Source organism: Petaurus breviceps, unplaced genomic scaffold, assembly GCF_028583685.1.
Source record: "Petaurus breviceps papuanus isolate PSGF00001 unplaced genomic scaffold, PetGlider_PUasm1.0 90702, whole genome shotgun sequence".
Lineage (NCBI taxonomy): Eukaryota > Metazoa > Chordata > Mammalia > Diprotodontia > Petauridae > Petaurus > Petaurus breviceps.
Genome location: NW_027187317.1, coordinates 7,937,768 through 7,963,775, shown reverse-complemented (window position 1 = coordinate 7,963,775; position 26,008 = coordinate 7,937,768). Strand labels below are relative to the sequence as shown.

The window sequence follows — 26,008 nt, the reverse complement described above, 5'->3', positions numbered from 1 at the left end:
TTCCTAACTTCCAAAAAAATGTTTTTCCCCCACCCTGAGGATATATTACATTATTCCGTTTTTTTAATTATTCTAAATCAAGTGAAATAAATATTCTCTTCTTTACAACATATTTTTAATAGTATTTTTCCCCTCAGTTACATGTCAAGACAATTTTTAGCATTCATTTTTACAAGGTTTTGAGTTCCAAATTTTTCTTCCTCCCTACCTCCTGTCCACGCTTTCTAAAACAGTAGGCAATTTGATATAGGTTATACATGTACCATTATGTAAAACATTTACATATTAGTCACAGTTCTGAAAGAAGAAACAAATCAACAGGAAAAAAAAACAAAAATAAAGTGAAAAAAATACCCTCCAATCTGCATTTGGAGGCCATCAGTTCTTTATCTAGATGTGGATAGCATTTTTCTTTGTAAGTCCTTTGTACTTTTCTTGGATCATTATGTCACTGAGAAGAGCCAAGTCATTCATAGTTGATCATCACATAGTGTTACTGATACTGTGTGTAATATTTTTCCTGATTCTGCTTGTTTCACTTTGCTTCAGTTTGTACAAATCTTTCCAGGTTTTTCTGAAATCTGCCTGTTCATCATTTCTTATTGCACAATCATATTCCATTACATTCATATACCATAGCTTGTTTAGCCACCCCCAATTGATGGAAATCCTCTCAGTTTCCAATATTTTGCCACCACAGAAAGGGCTGCTGTAAATATTTTTGCACATGTAGGCCCTTTTCCTTTTTTATGATCTCTTTGAAATACAGACTTAGTAGTGGTATTGCTGGGTCAAAAGGGTATGCACAGTTTGATTGCCCTTTGGGCATAGTTCCAGATTGTTCTCCAGAATGGTTGGATCAGTTCACAACTCTAGTAACAGTATTAGTGTCCCAGTTTTCCCACATCTTTTCCAGCATTAATCATCTGTTTTACCTGGGACTTTCTGAGAGAGGCACACTGCTGTTGTTACCCTTGGACAGAGAGCCTTGCAGGCTATGTATGCTTCTTGCCATTCTTTGGTTGAGTTGGGAGGGTGGCATGTTACTCTTAGCAGATGTTGGTTTTGTGGCGTGACCCCTTTTGTGTTGTTTTCAGATAGCTTCTGGCCTACTTTTTGTGTAGTTCTGGGGTGGTTAAAAGTCACTCTCATTACTTACTGGATTTTTTTGGTCATTATTTTGTTCAGTTTGAACTTCAGGGTTTTTCCAGATATGTGGGAATTGGGTGGTTTATCTCTCATTAAGGCAGCCATCTTAGCTTAAAGAATTAGAACATTAACATTAGAAATCACCCATGACCCTCTACAGAGCTCTTCCTTCTCCGGGTCAACCTTAAATCCCTCTAGGAGCCAAGTTCTATTTAACCTACTTGTCAGTGGATGTGGAAGTTGAGATAGTCACCTCAGAGTATGTATAAGAAAAAGCTTTTTTAACAATTAGGTCCCCCTCAAGTGGAATAGTAGCCTTAGAGGGGTCGTAAGTTCTTCTTTAGTGGAGCTGGATGAACAACTTGTCAGATATCATAGAGTAAATTTTTGCTCAAGTTGGGCTAGATAACCAAATCTGAGGTTTTGTGTTAATTTTTGTATGAAGTATGAATATTTAATAGGAATGAGCCAGAAGTTATTTGTCATATATAGTATTATTAGGGACATTTTTGACTGAGAAAGTACCTGTAGAGAATAATTATATAAGTAATATACAGAAAATAATAAAATAAAGCTTCCTTTTTTAAAAACAGATATTTATTGATAGAGATCCAGCAGCATTTGCACCCATTTTAAATTTTCTTCGAACTAAAGAGCTTGACTTACGGTAAGAAGCATTTGTTTTTCATTAAATTTCATTGTTTATGTGTCTAAAAATTTTTGGACCTATTTGATGAAAAAAGGGGGGGGGGCCTGATGAGTTACATGGTTTTGTGTTTTATCTATGGAGTCCTATTATTACTTTGGCATGTTTAATTTTTTTTCCCTTCTGCTTTATCTTAGATAGTTATCCTGGAGGAATTATTTTGACCACCTTTATTGTTTTTGGTTTTTGTTTAACTCGAATTCCTTAAGATTAATGCTAAGTAAGGAATCTTTTAATCCTTTTTGATATGTAATTTTATACTATAAAACTAAAATGGAGTTAAAATTCTATTTTGCTCAAAGATAATCTAGACTGTTCAGTATCTATCTTGTTCATTCATTTGCATTTGTACTACTTTATGAATTCTGACTTTTCTTTGTATGTTTTCCATATTATGAGGGTAAAATAACACTAAGTTTACTTGAACCTGCTACAGTTTTGGCTCCTCTTCAATTCACCTGTAGGACTAATCAATTTATCTGTGCCTGCTTCCTGATTTCCTAAGACCTGCTGTCCTATTTCATTCAGCCCTGATCATAGGCTCATGTAAATTTTCTGAATTCCTCATAATGAGTGAGGTTATAGTACATTGCACATGGTAGGCACTTAATAAACATTTGCTTAATTATATAATATTGCAGAATTAGGAATATAGATATTAAAATTTAACCTTTTACTCCATAATTCATCTTTTACATCATAGTTGGCCATGTCATTCCTTATCTAGATAGCTTATATCCAGAAATATGATCTTTGTCCTCAATTAAATACTTGTCATATTTCTTTTATTATTGGTTTCTGAGAGTTCTAGGCTCATTAGAAAAGACTGACTTTTACCCTGCTAACACTCAGAAACTAATAGGCTGTGTGATTATTCACATTGGTCCCATGGAAGCTGTATCACAGGTAACACCAACTATACCAAGTGTAAGACAGGTAAATACAGGAGGGCTGCTAACAGGTGTTCTAGCACAGGTTCACTCTTGATCCAGGAAGACAGAAACTGAATCATAATAAGTGATTGAATAAACTTACTTTATTCTAGCTAAGCCTTCTCTAGAGGACTGCTGATAATGGGAGCACCAATTTCTACAGCTTCCTTAATCATTTTTTTTGCAGGGGCAGGTGAGAATAAGGACGTAACTCCTAGCATCCCCAAAGCCTTGATAAAGGGAAATCAGGGCATGTACAGCATTACAGCTTGTGCATTCAGATCCCCCCCCTAAGCCTCAGTGGGAGCTGGTTGAGGCAAACATACATGTACATTCCCCTTTGTGCATTCCTTTTCCCCAGTTACTGACCAGTGTCCACTTGATTTATAGCATAGCAGACTAAGAAGGTGTTTTGTTAACATTAAGCTTACAGGTTAACTTTAGCAATATTGTCATTCAGTGTAAGCATGGTAAATATTGCTTTATGTCATCCCCATATCTCACTGTGTAGTCACAAGAGAAATTGTTTACAACCATGACCCTGGGAAATTATATCTAGGATCCTGGGAAATGTAATCTAAAAAGAATAACAAAATCCTCCTTACTTAACAGAAGCCCTTGTTCTTCTGATTTAGTTATTTAGTTCTTCCACATAGGTAAGAATTTTTAAGTGTTTTTTTTTTAATGGGTCTTTACATATAGTTTTCCATATTACAAAGGACAAGTTTGAGAAATGATAGCTCTTCTGATATCTTTTGGATCAGGAACCCTTATCATAAAAGTCATTTTCTTTTTTCCTCTAAAGTGGAAAGCCAAGTATGGATAGTAAAGGGACTTTATTTTTATTATTTCTTTGTAGGGGAGTGAGTATTAACGTTCTCAGACATGAAGCTGAATTTTATGGAATTACTCCATTAGGTATGTTACCCCGTTAAATAATCTATGTGGTTGTAATTTGCTCCATGGTTTTTGTGCTTTGTATTTCATATTCGTATAAAACTTAACTTGCACTGCAAAACTTAATGCTTGCTTTTTAAAATTTCTCCAAAGTAGTAAGAAAATTTCGGCACACCTATATTCCCTATACCCAGTTTTCTTCTCTTTTTCCTTATTCTTTTGTTGACTAGAAAATAAAAATGAAGTACTATTTTTCTTTTTGCTTTTACTTACTCTTGACAGTTTGCTTATAATACTTCTAGTAAGAAGACTTCTCTTATGTGAAGAACTGGAGCGTTCATCATGTGGCAGTGTCCTTTTTCATGGCTACTTGCCTCCACCAGGTATTGTTCCTTTAGCTTTGACTTTGATTTGTCCATGCTTTTGTCAGTAAAGGTATATAAATATATAACTAGTCTAAAATTCTCCTTTTGTGGAGAAAATGGGTTCAGAGAAGTTAAGTGACTAGCTCAGGGTCAGTCATACAATGGCAGAGTCAGGACTGGAACCCAAACCTGAGACTCCTAGGCCTCTTAGGAAATCTACACTCTACCTCACGCTTGGATCTTAGAATAGTAATATGGTTAATTTTACAATAGAGCTAGCTTTGAAGTTAGGTTAACATTCCTTGAGGTGATCATTTGAGCTAGCATCATTTGTAATAGTTTGAACAGAGTTTAACTGGTTCCCTGGGATTTTTATTAATTTTTAACATTCTCTTGTTTCCATTTAGTGTATTTTGATCATTAACTGCTTCATTTTCCTGTGTTTTCCTATCCTTTGAGTTTGACAGTATTTTATCTTTAATTGCTTTTAATAGTAATGAAATTATTTGTGACTAACAAAATTTATATTAAGATGTATGTTTCTTAGAGTAAAGTTTACATTTTACTAAATTAAAGACATTTTTCCTGATGTTAGAAATCTTTTATTCTGAGTAGCTTCATTCATTGAATAAAATTCACGCCTGTCTTCTTTTTCTTTTTTTTAATAGGTATCCCTAGTCGCAAAATAAACAATACTCCTGGACCCTCTGCTGATTCTAGAATAGGACAGAATTCTTCAGAAGGTCAGTCAACCCGGGGAAATGGTGCCCAGCCCATTCTCTCCAGAACTGGAGAAGAGGCAGTTAGACTGGGTGAGCAATAATTTCTAATGATGGGGAAATGGGTTGGGGATGTTCTCTTGAGCACAGTTACTGTTGCAGACAGTTTTTAAAATATTGGAATAGAGTTAACACAAAATGCCTTTTTTTATTGACTACTGACAAAGCACTTCATTGTTGTGTCAACTTTTGGCCTATGTTATTATATTTTATATTATATTTTGAAAAACTTTCTTGGTCCTCTATAATATATACTTGATAGAATAAAACTTGGATAGAATATCTCATTTAACTTGGAATCCCTTTTTTGTTCTTTCAAAATGGTATCTGTGATATTTTTATTTCTCTGGAATCTTTAGAATATAAAATATATTTTGAGATGGTTCTCAAAAAAAATGGCTACTATTTGAATTTTTAAAACAGTTCTATTTCAGAACTTATTGTCCTCTTGAAGGGCAATGTATGATTCTGTGTTTTCCTTTTTGCCTTTTTTGACAAATATGCCCCTCTGTATTAAATTCTGTTCATGTTTTTCTGTTTTTGTCTCTCCATTTTCACTTTATTTCCACCTACGCTCTTTTCTTCTTGTACTAGAATGCATGCTAATTTGCTTTTAACATGGTTGACAGGCTTTCCTGTAGATCCACGAAAGGTGCTGATAGTAGCTGGTCATCACAACTGGATTGTAGCTGCGTATGCCCATTTTGCTGTTTGTTACAGGTATGATATAAATTACATTGATGTATTTTTTTTCAATAAATGTAGTCTTTTATACTCTCAGATGGAGGAATAGATTCTCTTAGCCTCTGTTCATATGTTCCCTGTTTATTTTTGTGTTTTCTGATACACGGAGCCTAACTTTTCTTTCTGTTTAACTTATTTGTAATCCTTCAATTTTATAGTAGTTACAGATGAAAATCCATTTATGCCTTCCCATCCTATGTGACTATTGCACATCCCTCCACTCTTCCACAGCCTCCACTCAGTTAATCACAAAGTCCATAAAATGTGCTGTCATCTGTCCATGTGTTCTCTTGACATCATAAGAATGTGAATGGGAAATGAGGCTGTGATCTCCCTCATTCTTGCTATGTAACCAGTTTTGTTTAGTCATAGATTTCTTTGATAATATCCTTTACACAACTTCTTTGAAAATTTTTGTAATGTGTTTACATTTTGCTTGCTCCCATCACATACCATTTCTATTTGGGTGATCCTCATCTTTAGTATTTCAGAACTCGTAGTGTTTCCTGATTCAGACATGTAACTCTACCAAAAGAATAGTGGTATTAAAAAGACTTAAATTTTAGGAAGAAGATTAGGGTTATGGAACAAAATTGGCAGTTTCCCAAGGATGATATATTCTCATCAGTCAGTTCTGGTGCCTTACTGATATAAAGTTCTATAGGTTATATATCCAGCTACATACCATACACATACATATCATAGTCTGGTCAATCGTTATTTTTAATTTGCATAGATTTTTCTGTGAGGATGGTAAGGCTAGGCTCTTTTGAGTGATTATTGATCTCATTTAGGAGGTTCTGCAATTAATTAACCAACCTTTTTGAGCACTTGCTATGTACCAGACAGTTATAGGTGATGGGAATATAAACTTATCCTGAAAGTGTACCTACTCACAAGGAGTTTACATGCTATATGGGGAAACAGGGGACAAACATCAATATATTAAAATAGATACAATGTAATTGTGAATGGTGGGCAAAAGCAGTTGAAGGAATCAGGAAGTCTCATGCAGGAAGTTTTGGAGTCTAGCTTCAAAGGAAACTATGTATTCTGAGAGGCAGATATGAGGAAGGAATGCATTTTAGGCATAGGGGAGAGCTTATGCAAAGGCATGGAAACTAGAGATAGAATGTTTTCTGGGAGAAACAGAAAGGTATGGGAAGGGTAGAAATGTATAGTAATGCTGGAAAGGTTGGGGGATCCAAGTTGTAAAGGGCTTTGAGTGCTAAATAGAGATTTGCAAAATTTCTAGAATAGGAAATCATTGGAGTTTATTGAGCAGGAGAGTGAAATGGTCAGATATGTGCTTGAGGAAACTCACTTTGGAAGTTCATAGGATCATAGATTTAAAGTAGGAAGTGATTTTCTTAAAAGCACAATTTTGACCATGTCAGTCCCTTACTCAGTTAACTCCAAAATGTTATGAGAGAGACTAAGCCAGGATGCTGCTTATGTCAGTACAGAGAAGGGCATGAATGTTAAAAGATCTTTTGATAATAACAACTAGCATTTACATAGCACTGGCTAAGGGCTTTATAATTATCTCATTTGATCCTCACAACAACCCTGGAAAGTAGGTGCTATTATTATCTTCATCTTTCAGATGAGAAAACAGGGAAACAGAGTTTAAGTGACTTGCTCAGCATCACACAGTAAGTATCTGGGACTGGATTTGAACTTAGATCTTCCTGATCTCTAGGCCCGGGTCTAGTATCCAGTGTACCACCTATCTACCTTGCTTTAAACACAGAATTGACAAAACTTGACAACTGATTTCATTTGTTGGCTTAGGGAAAGAAGGTGAGCAGTACGGATGGATGGTGCTGCCCTTAGCAGAAATAGGAAAGTTAAAAAGAGCAGTTCTCTTCAGATATGTTGAATCTGAGATGCCTAAATAGAGGCATTCTAGATATCCCGTAGGTGGTTGATTTGGGACTGGAACTCAGGAGTGAGACAAAGGCTAGAGGATTTCTAGATCTGGAAGACTTTGCATTGAAATTCTGTTGAACCTGTGAGAGCGAGTGAGATCACAAAGAAGGAGAGAACATAGAGAGAACACACCTAAGACCACTAGGGCAAGCTTATGCCACAATCAGCACAATGTCATTTGCAAACAGGAGAAACTTGACGTGGAAAGTAAGTCCTATTTCATTTTGGCCTCTTTGGTGGATTTTTTCTCCATGAAGTGATGAACGTCTTTGCCTCATTTGATTGTATTGTTCAGAGGGTTTTTGAAAAATTTTATATCTACTATTTTATCTTTCAGGGAATCTGGTATAATTTTGACTTATGTATGGGAAATATGTGGGAGGACAGCCTTTAAAGAAATATTTTGCTGTACTTGATAAAATAAAATAACTTTTTTATAGTAAAAAAAATAACTCAGTAGAATGTTGTATTTTTTTCTTTTAATTTCAGCCTATTGTGGTAAAGATGTGGTCTGTTGATTCAATATCACTTGTTAAGGCCCCTTTGTTCTCATAAAATTTTTTATGGATGGGAAAATAGGTATAAAGGGTAGGAGTTTTTGAAGTTTGATGTCCCCTTTTCTGGTAGGTGGTAATAATAGAGTTTGAGCTTTTTGTAATACTCTGTTGTTATTAGTTTGCTCCTTTAAATATGTTGAAAATTGATCTCTCAAACCCATCATAATTGTTCTGCCTCCAGCATAAACTTTGTATATCCCTGGCCCAGTCCAGATCTTTTCCCCATTTTTGTTTTGTTTTCTTTTAATCCGGTTTTTATTTTCTCTGTAAGTTCTTCTAGCTTTGTGATGTTAGAGACAAAATATGGTGGATCCAGTCAGTGTCTGAGTGGTGAAAAGAGTTTTTTTTTTTTAAACATATTCAGATCTTTTCAGTGATTTGTAGTCTTCCATGTTTCATCCTTAAATGCCCTTGGGATAATTTTATATAGTTGGGTTTATCACCGAGTTTTCTTGAAACTTGTTTTTTTGTTGTTCCTAGCTATTTTATGAGGTGGTATTCTTAATAGTTTTCCACCATTCTTTTTTTTTTTTTTAAAAAGGTTTTTATAAATGAGTTTATATTCTATACTGGAATTACCCTAGGCGGCCAACTTTCTTTGACAAAGACATTTAAATATTTTCTGATAGAGGTGGTGTTTAGCTTTTCTTTCCCTTCATTATGACAGTCTATTTAAGCTTCTGCATTAAATTATTAAATAGGCCAGGCTAGAATTGTTTTATTTTTTACATTCCATCTTTTTCTCATTTTCCTTCTAGTTTTGTATTAATTTTGATGTTTACTCTGACAAGGTAGGTGATGACTCCTGTATAAGTAATGAATAATTACTTGTTTGTTAAAATTTCATTTATTTCACATTCAAAAACACTTTGTAATTCTTTTCTGAAAGAAAGTGGACATGATATTTATAGTACAGAGTTGAATCAGGAATGACTCACATCAGTAACAAGTTGCTTCTTGGCAGTCTAGAATAATTTTTGTTTTTATGATGTTTTTTGGTTTTCATTTCTTGAAGAAAATATTGAAATGAGGCTTCTGGTTACTGTACAATTTGTTGACCTTTCTGATTCCTTACCTCTAGACTATATGTGCCAGTATGTATTTTTTCTGTCCTTCTTCAATGTCATCTTTGCCTTAAAGTCACAAATTATCAACATGCATTTATTTAATTTGGAGATTATTGTTAAATTCTTGTAGCATTTTTCTCTACCTCTTAATCTGTAACATATATAGCAATTTATATGTATATATATTTATGACAATTATATATATATATATATATATATATAAAACATACCTAAGCTGTAAATGTTTTCATTGTGACCTCTTTAGAAATACAGATCATGAAAATGGCATTAGGAAAAGAGCAATTGTTCCATGAAATTCTTTTTACAGCTTTTGTATACACAATAAAACTGTGCCACCAACTTTTTTATTTTCCTCTTGTAAAGAAAATTTATATTTATCTTTAGCTATAACATTCACCAAAATCTTTACCTTCTCAAGGAAAATCATTTATCATTAATCACCATTATTTTGAGCTATAACATAATTTTGTCTTTTAAGTTTCATTTATAGCAGTTTTTTTTTCCTTTAGTATTCCTGCTAGTTGATCATAAGATAGAATTCTCACATTTAGAGTACTACAAGTTAACTTGTTTCTCTTACTAGTGTACATAATATTGTATATACATGCCAGATGTAAAATTTCTTGATAGTTCCCTTTAGTTCTGTTTGATCCATCTGTAACTATGTCATTGAAAATTAGTGTGTTGAACTATAGGAGTAAGAATGATTACTATGTCCTCATGTTGTTGTTGTTGTTGTTGTTGTTTTTCTGTCCAGAATTAGGCCTGTTTATTTGACCTAGATTGTATAATTTTGAATTTATTAGTTTTGACTGTCAATGTGTCAAATTAATTTTAAGGTTTAGGAGTGACTGTCATAAGACAAGAAAACAACCTGTAATGGATTTTGAGGGTCATATAAACAGTGCATGTGTTATACATTGCATAAAGGGATTTTTCTTAATGGTCATCCATTTTGCATCATTTTCATCTTTCCTAGGAAGCATTACTAAGAATTATTACTGTGTCCCCATATATTCTATTTATTGGGATTTATCACATAGAAAGTGCTTATTAAATATTTAATTGAATTGTTTGAATTTAAAAGAGGCATGAGCTATGCAGTTGGTTTATGAACATTGAAGATACTGTAATTGCTCTGAAATTGTCAATTTAATTTTTATTAATGTCTTGTGTTCTAGAACTTTAAAGTTAAACAAAATGATAGTTTAGATTGTAGCCCTTTTTTTCCCTTACTTGCCAGTAAAATGAAGCTTTTAACTGTTTTTCACCATCAGATTCAGCTAAGGATTATGTTAGTATGTTTAAAGTCTTCAAAAATGAGAATTAAGACAAAAATGCTTCTTATATAAATTATGTTTGAGGAAAACCTAGTTACATATTTTTTATTGAAAAGTTTCATTTTGATTGACAATCATTTCATATTTTTTAGAATAATTCATAAAACCACTTCTGGCATTATATTTTTATTTTAGTAATAATTAAATTCAGATTTTTCCTAAAGTTTTGTGGGTTGTGTTTTGTTTTTATGGAGTTTGGAAAGGATACTTTGATTTATTTCATTATTTGAAACAAAGCATTCCTATAAAATTATATTTTGGAAAAATGTCTATTTTTAAGTTTCCATTTTGCAGATCTCAAGAGAAAATTGTCTTATGTTTTTGTCAGAAATTCATGTTTCTTGGCTAGAGATTACTAGAATACCTCTTAACATATGGAATAAAACAATTTTTATAAAGACAGGTCTGATAACATAAATGGTATTGAATCCTAAATAAAAAAGGAATTAGGAAAAATCATCAGTTACTAAGTTGAAATTATGTAACACCAAATGAATACAAATTATTTAAAATTGAATAGGTGGTCAATAGGAAAAAGAAATTAAGGGTGAGATTGAGGTTGTGAAAGTAGTGAGGGAGAAGGAACAAAGATCTATACAGAAGAAATAGAAGAATAGTATGCATAGAGTCTTGAAATTTTTTTGTATTTATTCATTTTTAATTTAAATACAAAAAGACAAAGAAAAGAACATTTCCATGTATACAGTACAACATAGAGTATTGGCTATAATCCCATGACTTTCCATTTCACATTTTACTTTTTTGAAAAACTGTAATAAACACTAGACATTTTCAGAGTTACATTGATGGGTTGTCTAGGTGGCGCAGTGAATAGAGCACCGGCCCTGGAGTCAGGAGGACCTGAATTCAAATGCGGCCTCAGATACTTAACACAAAAAAATAGCCGTGTGACCTTGGGGAAGTCGCTTAACCCCATTGCCCTACCTTCCTCCCTCCAAAAAAAACAAAACAAAACAAAATTACATTGCTTTTCTGTGCTTCCTTCTAAGTTTACTTTTGTTCTTTGCTGTGTACTTTTTATTTTTTTCCCTACCTTACCACCCCTTACTAGCGAAGACTACCATTAGACCCTAATATTTATATATATGTAAAACTATACTACACATGCTTCTATTTATCAGTTCTTTCTCTGGATGTGGATAGCATCTTCCTTCATAGGTCATGTAGTTGATTTGGGTATTTATAATATTCAAAATGACTTTGTCTTTCAAAATTGTTCTTAGAACAATATAGCTGTTACTGTGTATGACATTCTCTGAGTTCTGCTCATTTCATTCTTCATGATTTCATTCTAGTCTTTCTAAAATTAACCAGTTTTTGTTTAGATTTATCTAATTCTGAGAGGGGAAGGTTAAAATCCCCCACTATTATAGTATTACTATTTGTATGTGTAATTCATTTAACTTTTCCTTTAAAAATTTAGATGCTATAACATTGGTGAATGTAGGTTTTATATTGACATTTCTTCTTTTTCTATGTTACCTTTTATCGTAATGTAGTTTCCTGTTTATCTCTTTTAATTAAATCTACTGTAACTTTAACTTTGTCGGAGACCATTATTTCAGTCCTTGCTTTTTTTGCCTGAGCTGAATTATAATAAATTTTACTCTAGTACTTTATTTTAACTTTCTGTATTTCTCATTTTTGTATGTTTCTTATAAACAACATATTGTTGGATTCTGATTTTTAATCCATTCTACTGTTTCTGTTTTATGGGTAAGTTCATCCCATTCACATTCAAAGTTATAATTACTATGTATTTTCCTCCAACTTATTTTTCCTACTATTATCCTTTTCACCCTGTCTTTTTACCCAAACCCTTCTTATAATTCTGGTTTGCTTCTAACTACTATTTTTCTCATCCCCTTTAAAGACTCTCTTCATTATCCTCCCCTTTTAGTGTCCTGTTCTTTATTCTGCCCACTCCTATAAGAGTTTTTCAATTCATTCAATGTCTGGTTTTGTTGTTTTGTTTTTTTTTTTTCCATTCAAGAGTTATACTCAGCTTTGCTGGGTAAGTTATTCTTGGTTGCACCCCAGCTCCTTTGCTCTTCAAAATAAAATATTCTGAGCCCTTTGGTCTTTTAATGTAGAAACTGCTAGTTCTTAATTATCCTGACTGTAGCTCCACAGTATTTAGATTGTTTTTGTCTTGATACTTGTAGTATTTCCTCCTTAGCCTGGCAGTTTCAAAATTTGACTATCATGTTCATGTAAGTTTTCATCTTGGGATCATTTTCAGGTGGTGATTGATGAGGTTTTTTTTCTATTTCTATTTTTACCTTCTTGTTCTAGAGCTTCAGGTCAGTTTTCCTTAAAGATTTCTTGTAATATTATGTTATAGACTTTTTTTTTTACTTTAAAATAGTTCAAAAATTCTTATATTGTCTCTCCTCGATCTGTTCTCTAGATGAGTTGTTTTTCTAATGAGATGTTTCACATTCTCTTTTTTTTTTCATTCTTTTGAGTTTATTTCTTGGTGTCTTATAACATCATAGCTTGCCCTTTCCCAATTCTAGTTTTTAAGGAGTCACTTTCTTAAGTTTTTGGATCTCTTTTTCCAATTGACTGACTTTTCATCATTTTCCTGATTTTCTTGGATTGCTCTTATTTTTTCCTAATTTTTCCTCACACTTTCTTATTTGATTTTTAAAGTCCTTTTGAAATTCTTCCAATAACTCTTTGGTCTTATGATCATTTGATATTTTTCTTTGAAGTAGGAGTGACATTTTTAAATTTCACTATCTTCTTCTGAGTTTGAACCCAGATCTTCTATGTCCCCAAAGTAACTATCTATAGTTCTTTCTCCTTTGCTTACTCATTATTATTATTATTTTAGCAGCTTATCATTATAGTCAGGTTCTAGTCCTGAGTTGTAGAGGATGCTGCCTTAGGCTTCACATTTTTCTTGCTATTGTTTTCTGAGCTATGTCTAGGGGCCTAGCTTGAGCTCTCCTCTTGGCCCCTGAGCAATAGCTAAGGCCTCCAGCCATGCAGTTCTCTGTGGCTGCAAACTTCAGTTCTCTCCTCTGCCCTGGAACTGAAACCAGGGACTCTGCTGTCTTGCAAGTGCCTGCAGGTAGCAAAGTCCCTGCCCCTCTGCTACCACAGGGCTCACTTCTCCTTGCCCACAGCTGTATCCAGACCTTATCTGATCAGCACAGCTGTGCCTTGCTTCCTCAGCAGTGGAGGGTCTTTCATCCTCCCTCTGCTCAGCTGTCTAACCCTGACACTGTCAGATGAGGTGACAGTTCCAGAGACCCAGCTGCCCTGGGCTTGTTGTTTGTTGATTCAGTGGAGTCTACCTAGAGGTGTTTGCACTTTAAAGGGCCCCTGAGGATCCAATCTTTCCTGAGGTCTTCTCAAGTTGTCTTAGGAAGGCAACTGCTTTACTCTGATTTTTATTTATTTCTGCCTCTATATTCACTTTGAGACAGTATTTTGTCTTGTTTGTGGGAGAAATTTGGAAAGCCTGGTATTTCCTGCCTTATTTCATTATTTTCCCAGAATTTCCAGCATAGAGTTTGAACAACATTTTCCCCGTATTATTTCATTTGAGACTCAACCCCGTGCAGTAGGAACTATAATAGTATTATCATTCTAATTTTACTGGTGAGAAACTGAGACTCAAAACATTTAAGTGGTTTGCTTATGGTCACATTTTCAGATGCAATATTTGAACCCATATCTTTAAGTCTACAATGTTAATAAGAGACTCTTGACCTCTAATAATTTCAGCCAGCCTAGGGGAGCATTTTGATAATGACAAAATACATAACTTTGTTTTTGTTTGTTCACCTGAGTCATCCCATTAGCCTTATTTCTTTTCTGGTTGTTGTTTTTGTCCTTTGTTTTCAAAGAGGACCATGGCATCAGGAAAATGATGACATGACTTGCAATTGACTTTGCTTTGAATGAGGGAAGGCTGTGCAAGGTCACCAGCCTCCCTTTCTCCTCCAGAGCCATTTGGATCCAGTGACCTGATATTCATCAGGATGACTGGAGATGACCCAGGATACAATGGGAGACCCTGGCCCTTTTAGGCTGTGGCCTTTTTATGTAGACCAAGCTGCCTGAATAGGGACCCAGCTAGTTGGGTAACTCTGCTCGTCCTGTCCCCTCTTCCCTCCAGAGTAAGGTAAATTTTGATGGCCAGAAGCTGCCTACTTAACTTGGGGTTTATTGGCTAGATTCCTTCCTTCCTTCCTTCCCTCCCTTCATCCCTCCCTCCCCCAGTTCACTCTGAAGCTCATAGATTGGACCACTGTGGGTCCCTGCCCAAGCTCCTCTTAATGGCTGTATTTTGGACCCTCCTGGCTTAGAGCCAAAGTATTGACATTACAATTAGGTAACTGTTTCTCTTTGGAACTATAACCCTGAGGGTCTTCCTCTCCCAGCTTGATTTTTTTTTTCCTAATTACTGGGGCCATCCCTTGACTCACTTCTTAAAGAGGATTATTCATTGAATGGGTGTTACCTCACTCTAAGTGAATATATGAAAAAGCCTTAGCCTGAAAGGGCCAGGGTCTTCCATTGCAACTGGGTCATCTGCAGTCATCCTGATGAATATCTGGTCATTAGATCTAGATGTCTCTGGAGGAGAAAGTGAGGCTGGTGACCTTGCACAGAAAGTCATGTCATCATTTACCTATTGCCATAGTCCTCTTCGAAAACGAAGGACAAACACAATAATTTCTTTTCTACTGCCTGCATAAAGAAAGGAAAAAAAAAAGTCTAAATAATAATAATAATAAGTCTGTTATCAAGGCTAGCAAATAGGCTTAATGTGTCTGGTGTGATTTTTGGTTTGTCAGTGCTTAACATTTCTTTAGTAGATGAAATAGCCTTTCCCTTATACAATTGGAAATGAAGAACTGAAATCTGCCACTCATCTTCTTGATTGAAATTAAGTAAGTTTGGTGGAGTTCTCAGTCAAGTATAAATGGCTGATTATCAGAGTCTTCTATTTTAGGTTGGAAGAAGAGAACAGAAAAACACCAATGAAGGCTAACTTGGGGGGAGGGGAAGAGGGAGAGTCAGTTTAGGGGAAATACTTTTTTGATTTTTGAATTTTGTAAACCTTATATTTGAAAACAAATTATAAAATACGTGACTTTTTTCATAAATTTCATACTTCTTACAATATAACATAGTCTTTTTTATTCTTTTCAGGTTTAAACACACACATATACCTTTAAAATGTGTTTTCAGTTGAAATTTACCTAAATAAAATTCATGGGAATAATGGCGAGATAAAAGGGGTATGTCTTCTGATTAGCCTTATCACAGTCTGTAAAACCCTTTTGTTTCAATTCAGCCTTTTCTGTCCCTAGTAAATGGATAGTAAGCTTAGCTAGTGCTCTCTTGAATCTCAGAATATTGTTAAATGTCATTCTCTCCATATAAATCATACACAAGAGAGGTTAGCTTGTTTCTACTCAGTAGGATCAGGGTAGAAATTGCAGAAAGGCAATATAGTGAAAAACTTCGTAATAATTAACTGACCTAAAGTAAGAAGACTAGATTGCCTCAGAAATGTTATGTTCCCCTTTCTCTGAAGGTCACAGAGTCTGGATGACTAGTTGTTGGTGATATTCTAGAGGGCACTTCCAGTTGGATGGATGGATAGAATCTCTAGCCCTGAGATTCTGAGATGCTATAATGAAATAATACATAAATGGTAAATCTGGGTTTAATGCATGATTTTTCCATTAAAAACTGAACTCAAGCTATATTACTAGATGATTTATTTGCTATGATACACAGTATCATGTTCATTTTGTCCATTGTGTACCTTGACATTATACACATACACACAATTTGTTTTGTTGCTTGCATTTAAATCCATTTCTCTGTTAAGTTACTGTAACAAAATTTGTTTTCAGAAAATCCACTGTGTTTATCCTTCCAAACACAAGTATTTTTTTCTTCATGTTTATATCAATAAAATGACAAATGATATGCCTACCTTATTATACTTTAAAATAACTTCATTTTAATTTTTTCCAACTTCATCTGTGCCTTCCTTGTTTCATTCCCTAGTTGCATACAATAGAAATAGCACTCCCAGCTCTCCTTCTAATTCTTCATGTGTTTGGGGTAAATCACTTGACTCCTTTGGACTTCTTTGTTTCCTTCTTCAAAGTTAGAGACTTGGATTAGGGGACCTAAGGTCTCTTTCCAGTTATAAACACTTATCTATGAATTGGTCAGCTTCTCCTTTATCAACACAGGAGAACCATCTAGTGGAATAAGTTGGAAACTGTAGGCTATGCAGTGCAAAGATATGGTTTCCAAGTTCTAGTACTACCCATAGAGAAAAGTAAGGATTCTGGTAAAGTTAAGCTTCACTAATTTTGAGAAAGGTAATTTTAAATGGCAATTTTATTATTTTTGTGTATTTATAATATCTTAAACAAGGTTAACAGTGTAACTAGATATTAGTCAATGTGTTGTAATGTGTATAATTAGCAAAGAGCATGTTATGTATGTAAATGATATTTGTAGAAATCCTTAAAATGAATAGTATTTCTTTGTAATTTTGCTATCATCATTTCCTTTTTTTATAGCTCTTGCAAAGATAAAGTTCAACCCAGCCTTCCTCTCAGTTGTTATAAATTAGCAGGGAAAGCAGGGTCCTTATCCTTTGAAAATTGATAAATTAAAATAGTAAAAAAAAAAAAAGGCATTATAAAAAGGTTACAGTTATATATCTTATGTGAATTAAATGTAGGTATTTACATCTTTAAGCATAAATTAGAATTCTGATAAAACTTCTGGTATTACAGTGAATAACCCCATAATGGTTTGGTTTAAATATTTAGAAGCCAGAATTTTAAAACTGAAATGCATCCTTTACTTAAATTGTTGAGCTTAGATATTGTAACTTCTCTGCTAAACCAGATCATTTCCTCTTCTGAGACTGATTAATCTTAATATTAAGGATCTTAGTATCTGTAATACCAGGGCATGTACGTAGGGTTAGTTGTAATATTCAGTTCTAATCCCCCAAATTCTGGTTTTGTAGTTTTAAGCCTAACTTTATTAATCATCTTTTTGTCTGAAGATGCAGAGATCATAAATAGGATTTTTGTTTTATTTTATATTTAGCATTTCAGATAATATTATATTGAAGAAATAGGAACTTTATCTTTTAAAAATTTTCCAGAATACATCTAGAGCATTTTGAAATGTAGATCATAATCTAAATTTTGTGTTATTTAATATTCATACAATAAGTTCTAGTTGGAAAAAAAGATGATTGGATGAGATTGTAAATTGATAAAACTCAACATTCTTGTTTATAAACTCGAACCTAAGTCTAGTTTGTTTTGGTTCTTTTTTTCACAGAATCAAAGAATCTTCTGGATGGCAACAGGTGTTTACAAGCCCCTATTTGGATTGGACTATTGAACGAGTGGCTTTAAATGCAAAAGTGGTTGGAGGTCCACATGGAGACAAAGATAAGATGGTGGCTGTTGCTTCAGATAGTAGTATTATTCTGTGGAGCATTCAAGATGGAGGCAGTGGTAGTGAAATAGGTGGGAAAAACATGTTTGCATTTTAGTAATGAATTTAGTAATGTGGGTATATCATGATAGTTACTCAGTTTTCCTAAAACCTATGCAAAGGAATTAATAGTTATATAACTATATACCTTAAACAAAAAGGTTAAACCAGTATCTCTACTGACACAAATAATGAGAGAGATCATTCATGGTCTGGAAAATTTTGTCATGATCGCACTGTAATTACTAATTTCTAAGAGAAACTCAGTACTATTTATTAAATTTTTTTAATACGTTGAAAACTAAACAAAAGGAAGCAAATTCTTGCATTTGCAAATGTGATCATTTGCTAAATAAAGCATTTCTAGTTATAACACATGAAGGAGATTTTATGACTTTGTTTGCAAAGACTGACATGGTAGCTCTGCTGTGGGATAGTCCAGTAGTAATTTGTTCATATCCTGTAAAAGAAATCATTTGTTGTTACAAACACTCTTCAGAACCTGACAACACCATCTAGAGAAAATTGCAAAGGTTGGCATATCCATGATAGAGCTATCCCAGAGGCTGAACTCCCTTCAATATTACTTATATAAGACACTGCTGTTGGATTGCTGCTATAAGCAGTATTTTACTGAGAGAGCCCCTTAAGACAGGAACCTGTCATTACTTATACCGTTGTCTTCCCTGTGGATGGCCATCAAGATCGTTGAGCCTAAGAAGGAGTGACACTTTAAATTCCTTGAGACCGTTCAGACTGTCTTCCTTGATTTCCCAGAACCTCATCCTTCTCTGGAGTAATCAATTCTAGTTGTTTCTTGGTTTTTATTATTGCCTCTTTTCATATGACCCATGTTGCTGAATACATTCAATTATACATGTCCTGAAAAACTGTTTGGCATCATAATTAAAACACTAGTTTGTTAAAAACAAACAAAAACTATGTAATTGATTATGAGTTTAGAATGGTCTCTTGGTTTTTATTTTATTTTCATTTATTTTTTTTATTTCTTAATGAGCATTGGGTCATCTGATTTCATAAGGTTTTGTTTGTCTTTATTTGTTGTTTTATAAAGTATAAAACCATTGCTATTTTTATTGGTGGTATGTTTTTTTGTGTTCAGTACAAATTGTTTTCCTGCTAAAATGGCTATTTTTAGTATTGGTAAGAATTTTCAATATACAATAGTATTTAGGGATGGTTAAGTGTCTCAGTGGATATAGCCAGGCCTGGAGTCAGGAAGATCAGGCACTTGGTGTGTTACTCTGGGCAAGTCATTTAAGTTCTATTTGCCTCAGTTTCCTCATCTATAAAATGGGCTTAATAATAATACCTACCCTGCCCCAGTTGTTGGGAAGATCAATTAAAATAATAATTGTAAAATGCTTAGTAAAGTCCCTGGCACATAATAAGTGCTGCAAAAATGTTAACTGTCATTATAATAATAATTATTATTATTAACTATATCTTATATAAATCTGCTCACAGAAAGGTACATGTAAATATGAAGATTTATAAACATTTTTTCACAAATAAGTTCATTTTGTACTCAGAACTACATAGGGAATAAGAAGACATGGTCTTTAGGGCATGAGATATTTGAAGAGATTGCCCACATAAGTGACAGTTCAGATATCTAAACACTAACACCTTTAAAGACCTAAACTTAGAATTATAGAATATTAAATATTGACACCTAGTCAAGTTCCCTCATTTTTGTAAATGAGGAAATTGAATATTAGAGAGGTAAAAAATCTTGACCATGGTCATATATCTAGTTTGTGGCAGAGCCTGGGATAGAACTTGTGAGTGATATGTGAAATTGATTTCCCTGGGTTGAGTTCAAAATAAGCATCCATTTAAAAATCATGTTTTATTGGTTTAAAAAATGAAGGCAGAATAACTTTGAGTCTGAGATACTCATTACAATAATCGCTGCAAGTAAAATCTTGTAAAAGTGAAGCAAATGTTTTACTTTTTAATATTAAAACATTTACCTACCAGTATTTGATTGGCAATTGCTCTCATGAGATTCCCACCCCCTTCCCCCCCACCCCCCTGCCTTTTTTTAAAAGGCGTATTCAGTCTTGGAGTTCCTGTAGATGCTCTCTTCTTCATTGGTAACCAGTTGGTAGCCACAAGTCATACAGGGAAAGTGGGAGTGTGGAATGCTGTAACTCAACACTGGCAGGTAAGTTTAAATTAATGTAAATTATATTAGAAAGATGAAAGAGGACTCTTGAGAACATGACAAAGATTTTATAAATAACACCTTAGAGGCATCATGGTAGAACGCAAAAGAGTCACAGAACCCAGGTTCAAGTCTTGGTTTCTATAGTTACTGCTTGTGATACTGGGTTAGTTTTTAGTACATCTGGACCTCAGTTTCCTCATCTATAAAATGAGGGACTTGGACTTCATGGTCTCTAAGATCCCTTTCAGCTCTAAATCTGTAATTTAAATTTCTGACATGTATAGTCCTTGTCTAAAATCAGATCTAACTGGTATTAAACATTAGGGCAAATGAGTAGTTTCTATTTTGATAGCAACTAGAAATACCCTAACTCTGTCTAAACATGAAAAAATTTGTTCTGGTAGGTTATATGACAATAAAAGAAAAATAGATTCTAAAAGAAATTTTTTAAGTATCTTATTTACTAGCACTCATTAAAAATTGCAAACAAAATTTCTCCTACCATCTGAGTTCCTTAAAACCCTACACCAGCTTCCTGAGGAGAGACAATAATTATACTTTAGCAATACCCTCATGTTTAAACTGATAGGTTTTTGTTTTTTGTTTTTAGAACGTATATGACTTGAGAAAACTTATCTGACAACAAGAATAGATCTATTCCTACATTTTAGACATGATCTTGGGAAAGAGTTGGGCATTCATGCAAGAAACAATTTTGTAACCCAGCCAGATTAATGTCTTTGTGGCACAATGCAGAGAAAGTGTGTAATGAAATCTAAGAGTCTGCTTTGCAAATCTCAAGAGGCAGAGCTGACCTAAGGCTGACTCTTCTGACTGTCACAACACTGGTTGAGTAGGTTCTGATTTGGCCCTTCAGCAATAATCCTATTCATGGATAACATGGAGACAGTAGAAAAAGACAGCCATTGAACTACTGTTCTTTAGATGGGCAATAAAGATTGACCTGATGTATTTACATCAAATAAAACACTAGGCAAAGAGACACTTTAGGTATGCTTTCTCAACTCATGTCAAGAGCAAGAAGTCCTTTATTAAGTTTTATTTGACAAAGTAATATCTGTAAAACTTAAATATTGATGAAAGACTTGAAATCTTGTAAATAAACTTTTGGGAAAAGATTGTTTTCTCCTTGTTTCCTCAGCTTTTTTTCATATACTATCAAGGTCTCACAAAAGCAGAAGAAAATAGAACTATTCAGTTTTGCCAGCTGGGTTATCCTTATTAAACTGCTTAAAAATATATGATCCATTCATTAAACTTCATGGTTAAATAACCTGTTTTATGAAATTTCTGTCATAATAAGACATTATATTTCCTGGCTGATTTAAACCATAAGTTTGACATTTAGTTGATAATACATACAAAATTCATATAATGCAAGTTCATACAGATAAAAATAGAAACCTAATTTAGTAGGTTAAATACAGGTGGTTTATTAGATATCTGATTTTTTTTTTTCTAAATAGTTTCCAGAGTTAATGATGTCTACAGCATAGGATCATCTTATTTATCATAAGGTATTTTAAAAATCTAAGTCCTTTCCTGGTGCAAATCATTGGAATAAATCTAATTCCCTTAGTTTTATAGTTAGTTATATAGATAGTCAAACTAACATAGGTAAGTGATGTCACCATACGAGGTAAACAATCTGGAACTTTTATTGTTCACAATTGAATTGATTGACCCTCCAGACTTTATATCTTTAGAAATATAACATTTAACCATGAATCTTTAAGCAGGTAACCAGCCCATATTATCAACCTACTTTGAAAGAGGCTTCATAAAATACATAGTTAACATTAAAAGTATATCTGGTGAGCTGTTAAGCAGAGTAAACAAAGAGAAGAGAAAAAAAAACCAAAAATCTTTCCCACAAATTTCAATGTAGATTAAAAACAGAGTTTGAGACATGTGATCAATGATTGGAATTTTTTTCAGTGAAGATTGATTCATTCTTAAAAAAATATAAATGTGGTTCTGAAAATCAATGAAATAATCAAGAAGTACTTGTTTCAAATAATAGGCGACAATTTTCAACCATTTCTCTTTGCTAATATAATAAATTAATGTTTAATCAACATTTTTCCTCTAGTATAAATTATAGAGGTAGGAGCTTTAAAAGTTCTTGGAAAATATTAGGTATGTGAGTTAAGTCAAATTTTAAGTTAACGAATCTGTGCTCCTATAACAAAGATACTTGTGCAGGTTTGACAGTTTTGCTTAGTAGAGTTCTACCCTGCTTTATTAGCCTTTTGTGGCACGTTATTAGCCTTTCCAAAATATATTAATATATTTTGAAACTTTTTTTCTTTAGTTGAGGATAGTCTTGATCATGAGCATATCTTCTTAAACAACTTATCTTCAACTTTGCATTCACCATAGTGTTGGCTATTAAAGGAAGTAATTTTCTTAATCAGGATATGATTGAATGGGCGTTGTCATAAACTTAAGAAATTCAAAAGCAAAAATGGTAAATTACAGTTGTACCTAACATCTCATGATCTCACTGCATTAGGTTCAAGATGTTGTTCCTATTACTAGCTATGATACTGCGGGATCATTCCTGCTGTTGGGTTGTAACAATGGATCCATATATTATATAGGTAAGTATGTAATCATACCTAAAAGAGATAGCATTTTATTGCATGAAAATAGATTTTGTTATTACTCTTTCCTTTTCGTTTATATCATTTAAAATGTTTTCTTTTTTGTAGATATGCAGAAATTTCCTTTGAGAATGAAAGACAATGACCTTCTTGTAACTGAACTTTATCATGATCCTTCAAATGATGCTATTACTGCTCTGAGTGTCTACCTCACACCTAAAACAAGTTAGTGCATGGTAGAATATTTGAAGTTCATGTTAGATACTTAAAGAATATATTTTATTCACTGGTATAGATTTACTTACCACTAGACAAGGTTAACTTGGTTGTTTTGTTGGGATCCACAGTTAAGAGAATATGTCAAGTATTAAGAATTTTAAGTTACATTGATGTTTATACAAAAATAAAACATAATGTTAGTCTACATATAACCTGGGGAATCAGAAATATTATTGGTTATGGACCCAACTTTAAAAATTGCATTAGGGAATAAGTTAAAACTTTTAACTTTATTAAATTGTAGTTATGAAAAGGGACAGATTATTTGGAAATTTATATTCTCTAATATTAACTCTTCTCATTGAGATTAAATTATTGGAAAAGTGCTTCAGTTTATTAAGGACCCTATAGAGTGAGGTAGAAAAAAAATCAGTTAAAGCACTTGATGTTTATGTGTAATCAAAGAAACATTAGTAAACAGATATTATCGTGCCCCAAGGTATCTTTACAATAGGTTTAAATTTATTAATAAGGTAATATATTTTATTAAATTCATTAGAAAAATTATAATTTTAAAATATTTAAAGAGCAAATATCTCAGTGTTTGCTCACAAAATGTCCATAGACAAAAATTAGACTAAGACTTAGATTAGTCATTGACCTAGAATGAGAGTTAGTTCTATAGTAAAACTTTTGGTATATAGTTACAATGTGATAAGAGGTTTGGGCAAAGTAGGTGAAAGAATAAATTAAAGATGAGAAAACAAAATGTTAGTTTTGCCTTATGGGGGCAAGTAAAGGATATTAAATACCAGGAAGACAGAGAGCCATCTTCACTTAGTAAGAAAAGGGTCTTAGAAAGCTGAGGGGTCTTAAATGTCATCTAGTTCAACCCCTTTGTTTCTAGATATGAAAACTGAGTCCCAGAGAGTGAATCATTATTTTGCACTGGGGAGTTCAGATATAAGAGTGATTTGAGAAAAGAAGGAGTAAAGAAATTTTAACATTGTAGAGTTCAGAAATTATATTGTACATTTCATAAATTGCACCATACTGAAAATGAAACACATGTAACTATGTTATATTTAAAATTTATTTTTTTCAATGAGCAAAAATCAGTTTTCTCTCCTTTCCATGGTATTATTGCTTTAGGAATTTAGTCATTTGTCCTGTGTTTATCCTTCTTGCCTAGCTCCAGAGTTTAAAATTGGTTTTAAGGCAGTATTCATCTACCCTCACCTTTACCACCCACCCAAGGTATCTAGACTGAAGTAGGACCTGACCTTTGCCAAATCTTGAAACTTATATTAGTCTAAACTAGGAATATGGCTAAATAAGTTAGTTTCTCCTTTTATTTTAGTGGTAGACTTTGACACTATCTTTGTTGATATGATTCAATTGATTTTTCTTTAGGTGTCAGTGGTAATTGGATTGAGATTGCCTATGGTACAAGTTCTGGAGCTGTAAGAGTAATTGTACAACACCCAGAAACAGTTGGCTCAGGCCCTCAGCTTTTCCAAACATTCACAGTTCACCGCAGTCCTGTTACAAAGATCATGCTCTCAGAGAAACACCTTGTATCAGGTATGGTGACTTTTTAAATATTTAAATTTCTACTTTCCTTAAAGATTATTCTGCATATGACTTCCATGTTTTAAGGAGGGACCATCTATATATAGAAAAATCAAGAGTTTTTGTGTGTATAAAAGGAAAGGATGCTAAAGTAAACAGCAGTAGGTTCATTAATCATTTCTAGATTCTTTGGAAATTTAATCCAACTCTGATGCTATTATAATACATCTAAATTTAGCATCTGTGTTATCTTTTAATTGTTGGCCTGTTATCTCTTCAACCTCTTACCCCCAATTTTTGTTGTTATTGTTAATACAGAATAGAAATGCTGATGACTTTGAAGAGTTTACTGAGGTTATTAAGTATTTCAGTCAGTTTCTTTGCTGATTTCCTGGGGTTTTCTAAGTATGACATCATAATTCATTGTCTATTTAATTATGTCTGTATCTTTCTATCTTTTTTATTTTTATTGAAGTCTGTATCTTATCTCAGTACTCCAGTTATTTATAGAAACATGCCAAATAATTGTGAACCTTCCCACAATTTTGAAATATTGATGCAATTATATTTTATGTTTAATATCTTTTTTTTTTTTGCTTTTTCTCCCTAGTCTGTGCTGATAATAATCATGTACGGACATGGACAGTAACACGATTCCGAGGAATGATTTCCACACAACCAGGTTCTACTCCTTTAGCATCATTTAAGATATTGTCTTTGGAAGAGACAGAGAGTCATGGTAGTTACTCTTCTGGAAATGATATAGGTAAGTGAAAGCTTTTTAAAGTTTGTGTTAAGCAGATGAGAAAAGTATAAAATAGACTATGTTGATTTTGGAGGGAAAAAGTGTAGCATCAATGAATGTCAGAGTTGGACGAGGCTTCAGAAGCCATCTCCAAGGGAGCCCCCTTTTGAAAAGCACTCCTCTCTACAGTATCCCAACAAGTATTCATTCTTCCTTTGAAGATCTCTGAGGGGGAAGCCACTGCTTTCTGAAACAGACCATTCCACTTTTAAAGAGCTCTAAACGTTATGAAGCAATTCCTTATATTTAGCCAAAATCATCTTCTTTGTGACTTCCAAATTTTGCCCTTCATTCTACCTTCTGTGGCCAAGCAGAATAGATCTAATACTGCTTTCAAGTGTCAGTCCTGCAATCAGATCGTTGAACAGCATTTATTAAGCACCTACTGTGTATCAGGTGTTGTGCTGAGCTTTGGGGATACAAAGGACAGCAGATATACAGTTCCTGTTCCCAGGGAGCCTACAGTGTAATGGGGGAGACATGCAAACAGTTATGTACAAACAGGATGTGTACAGGGGAATTTTGAGATAGTCTCAGAGGGAAGGCACTAAGCTCATCGAAGACTGGGAAAG

At 33.6% G+C, this 26,008-nt stretch overlaps 1 protein-coding gene across 2 annotated transcripts in view; it reads left to right on the top strand.

Annotated features, from left to right (window-relative positions):
- KCTD3 (potassium channel tetramerization domain containing 3) overlaps positions 1 to 26,008 on the top strand; it is a 70,636-nt gene that overhangs the window by 18,386 nt on the left and 26,242 nt on the right. For both annotated transcript variants that reach the window (XM_069066043.1, XM_069066042.1), the window contains exons 4-14: positions 1,743 to 1,816; positions 3,647 to 3,705; positions 3,987 to 4,067; positions 4,718 to 4,861; positions 5,458 to 5,548; positions 17,861 to 18,051; positions 20,095 to 20,210; positions 22,750 to 22,837; positions 22,949 to 23,065; positions 24,473 to 24,643; positions 25,242 to 25,397. In XM_069066043.1, coding sequence (XP_068922144.1) covers positions 1,743 to 1,816; positions 3,647 to 3,705; positions 3,987 to 4,067; positions 4,718 to 4,861; positions 5,458 to 5,548; positions 17,861 to 18,051; positions 20,095 to 20,210; positions 22,750 to 22,837; positions 22,949 to 23,065; positions 24,473 to 24,643; positions 25,242 to 25,397 — 1,288 coding nt within the window. The remainder of the gene's footprint in view (positions 1 to 1,742; positions 1,817 to 3,646; positions 3,706 to 3,986; positions 4,068 to 4,717; positions 4,862 to 5,457; positions 5,549 to 17,860; positions 18,052 to 20,094; positions 20,211 to 22,749; positions 22,838 to 22,948; positions 23,066 to 24,472; positions 24,644 to 25,241; positions 25,398 to 26,008) is intronic.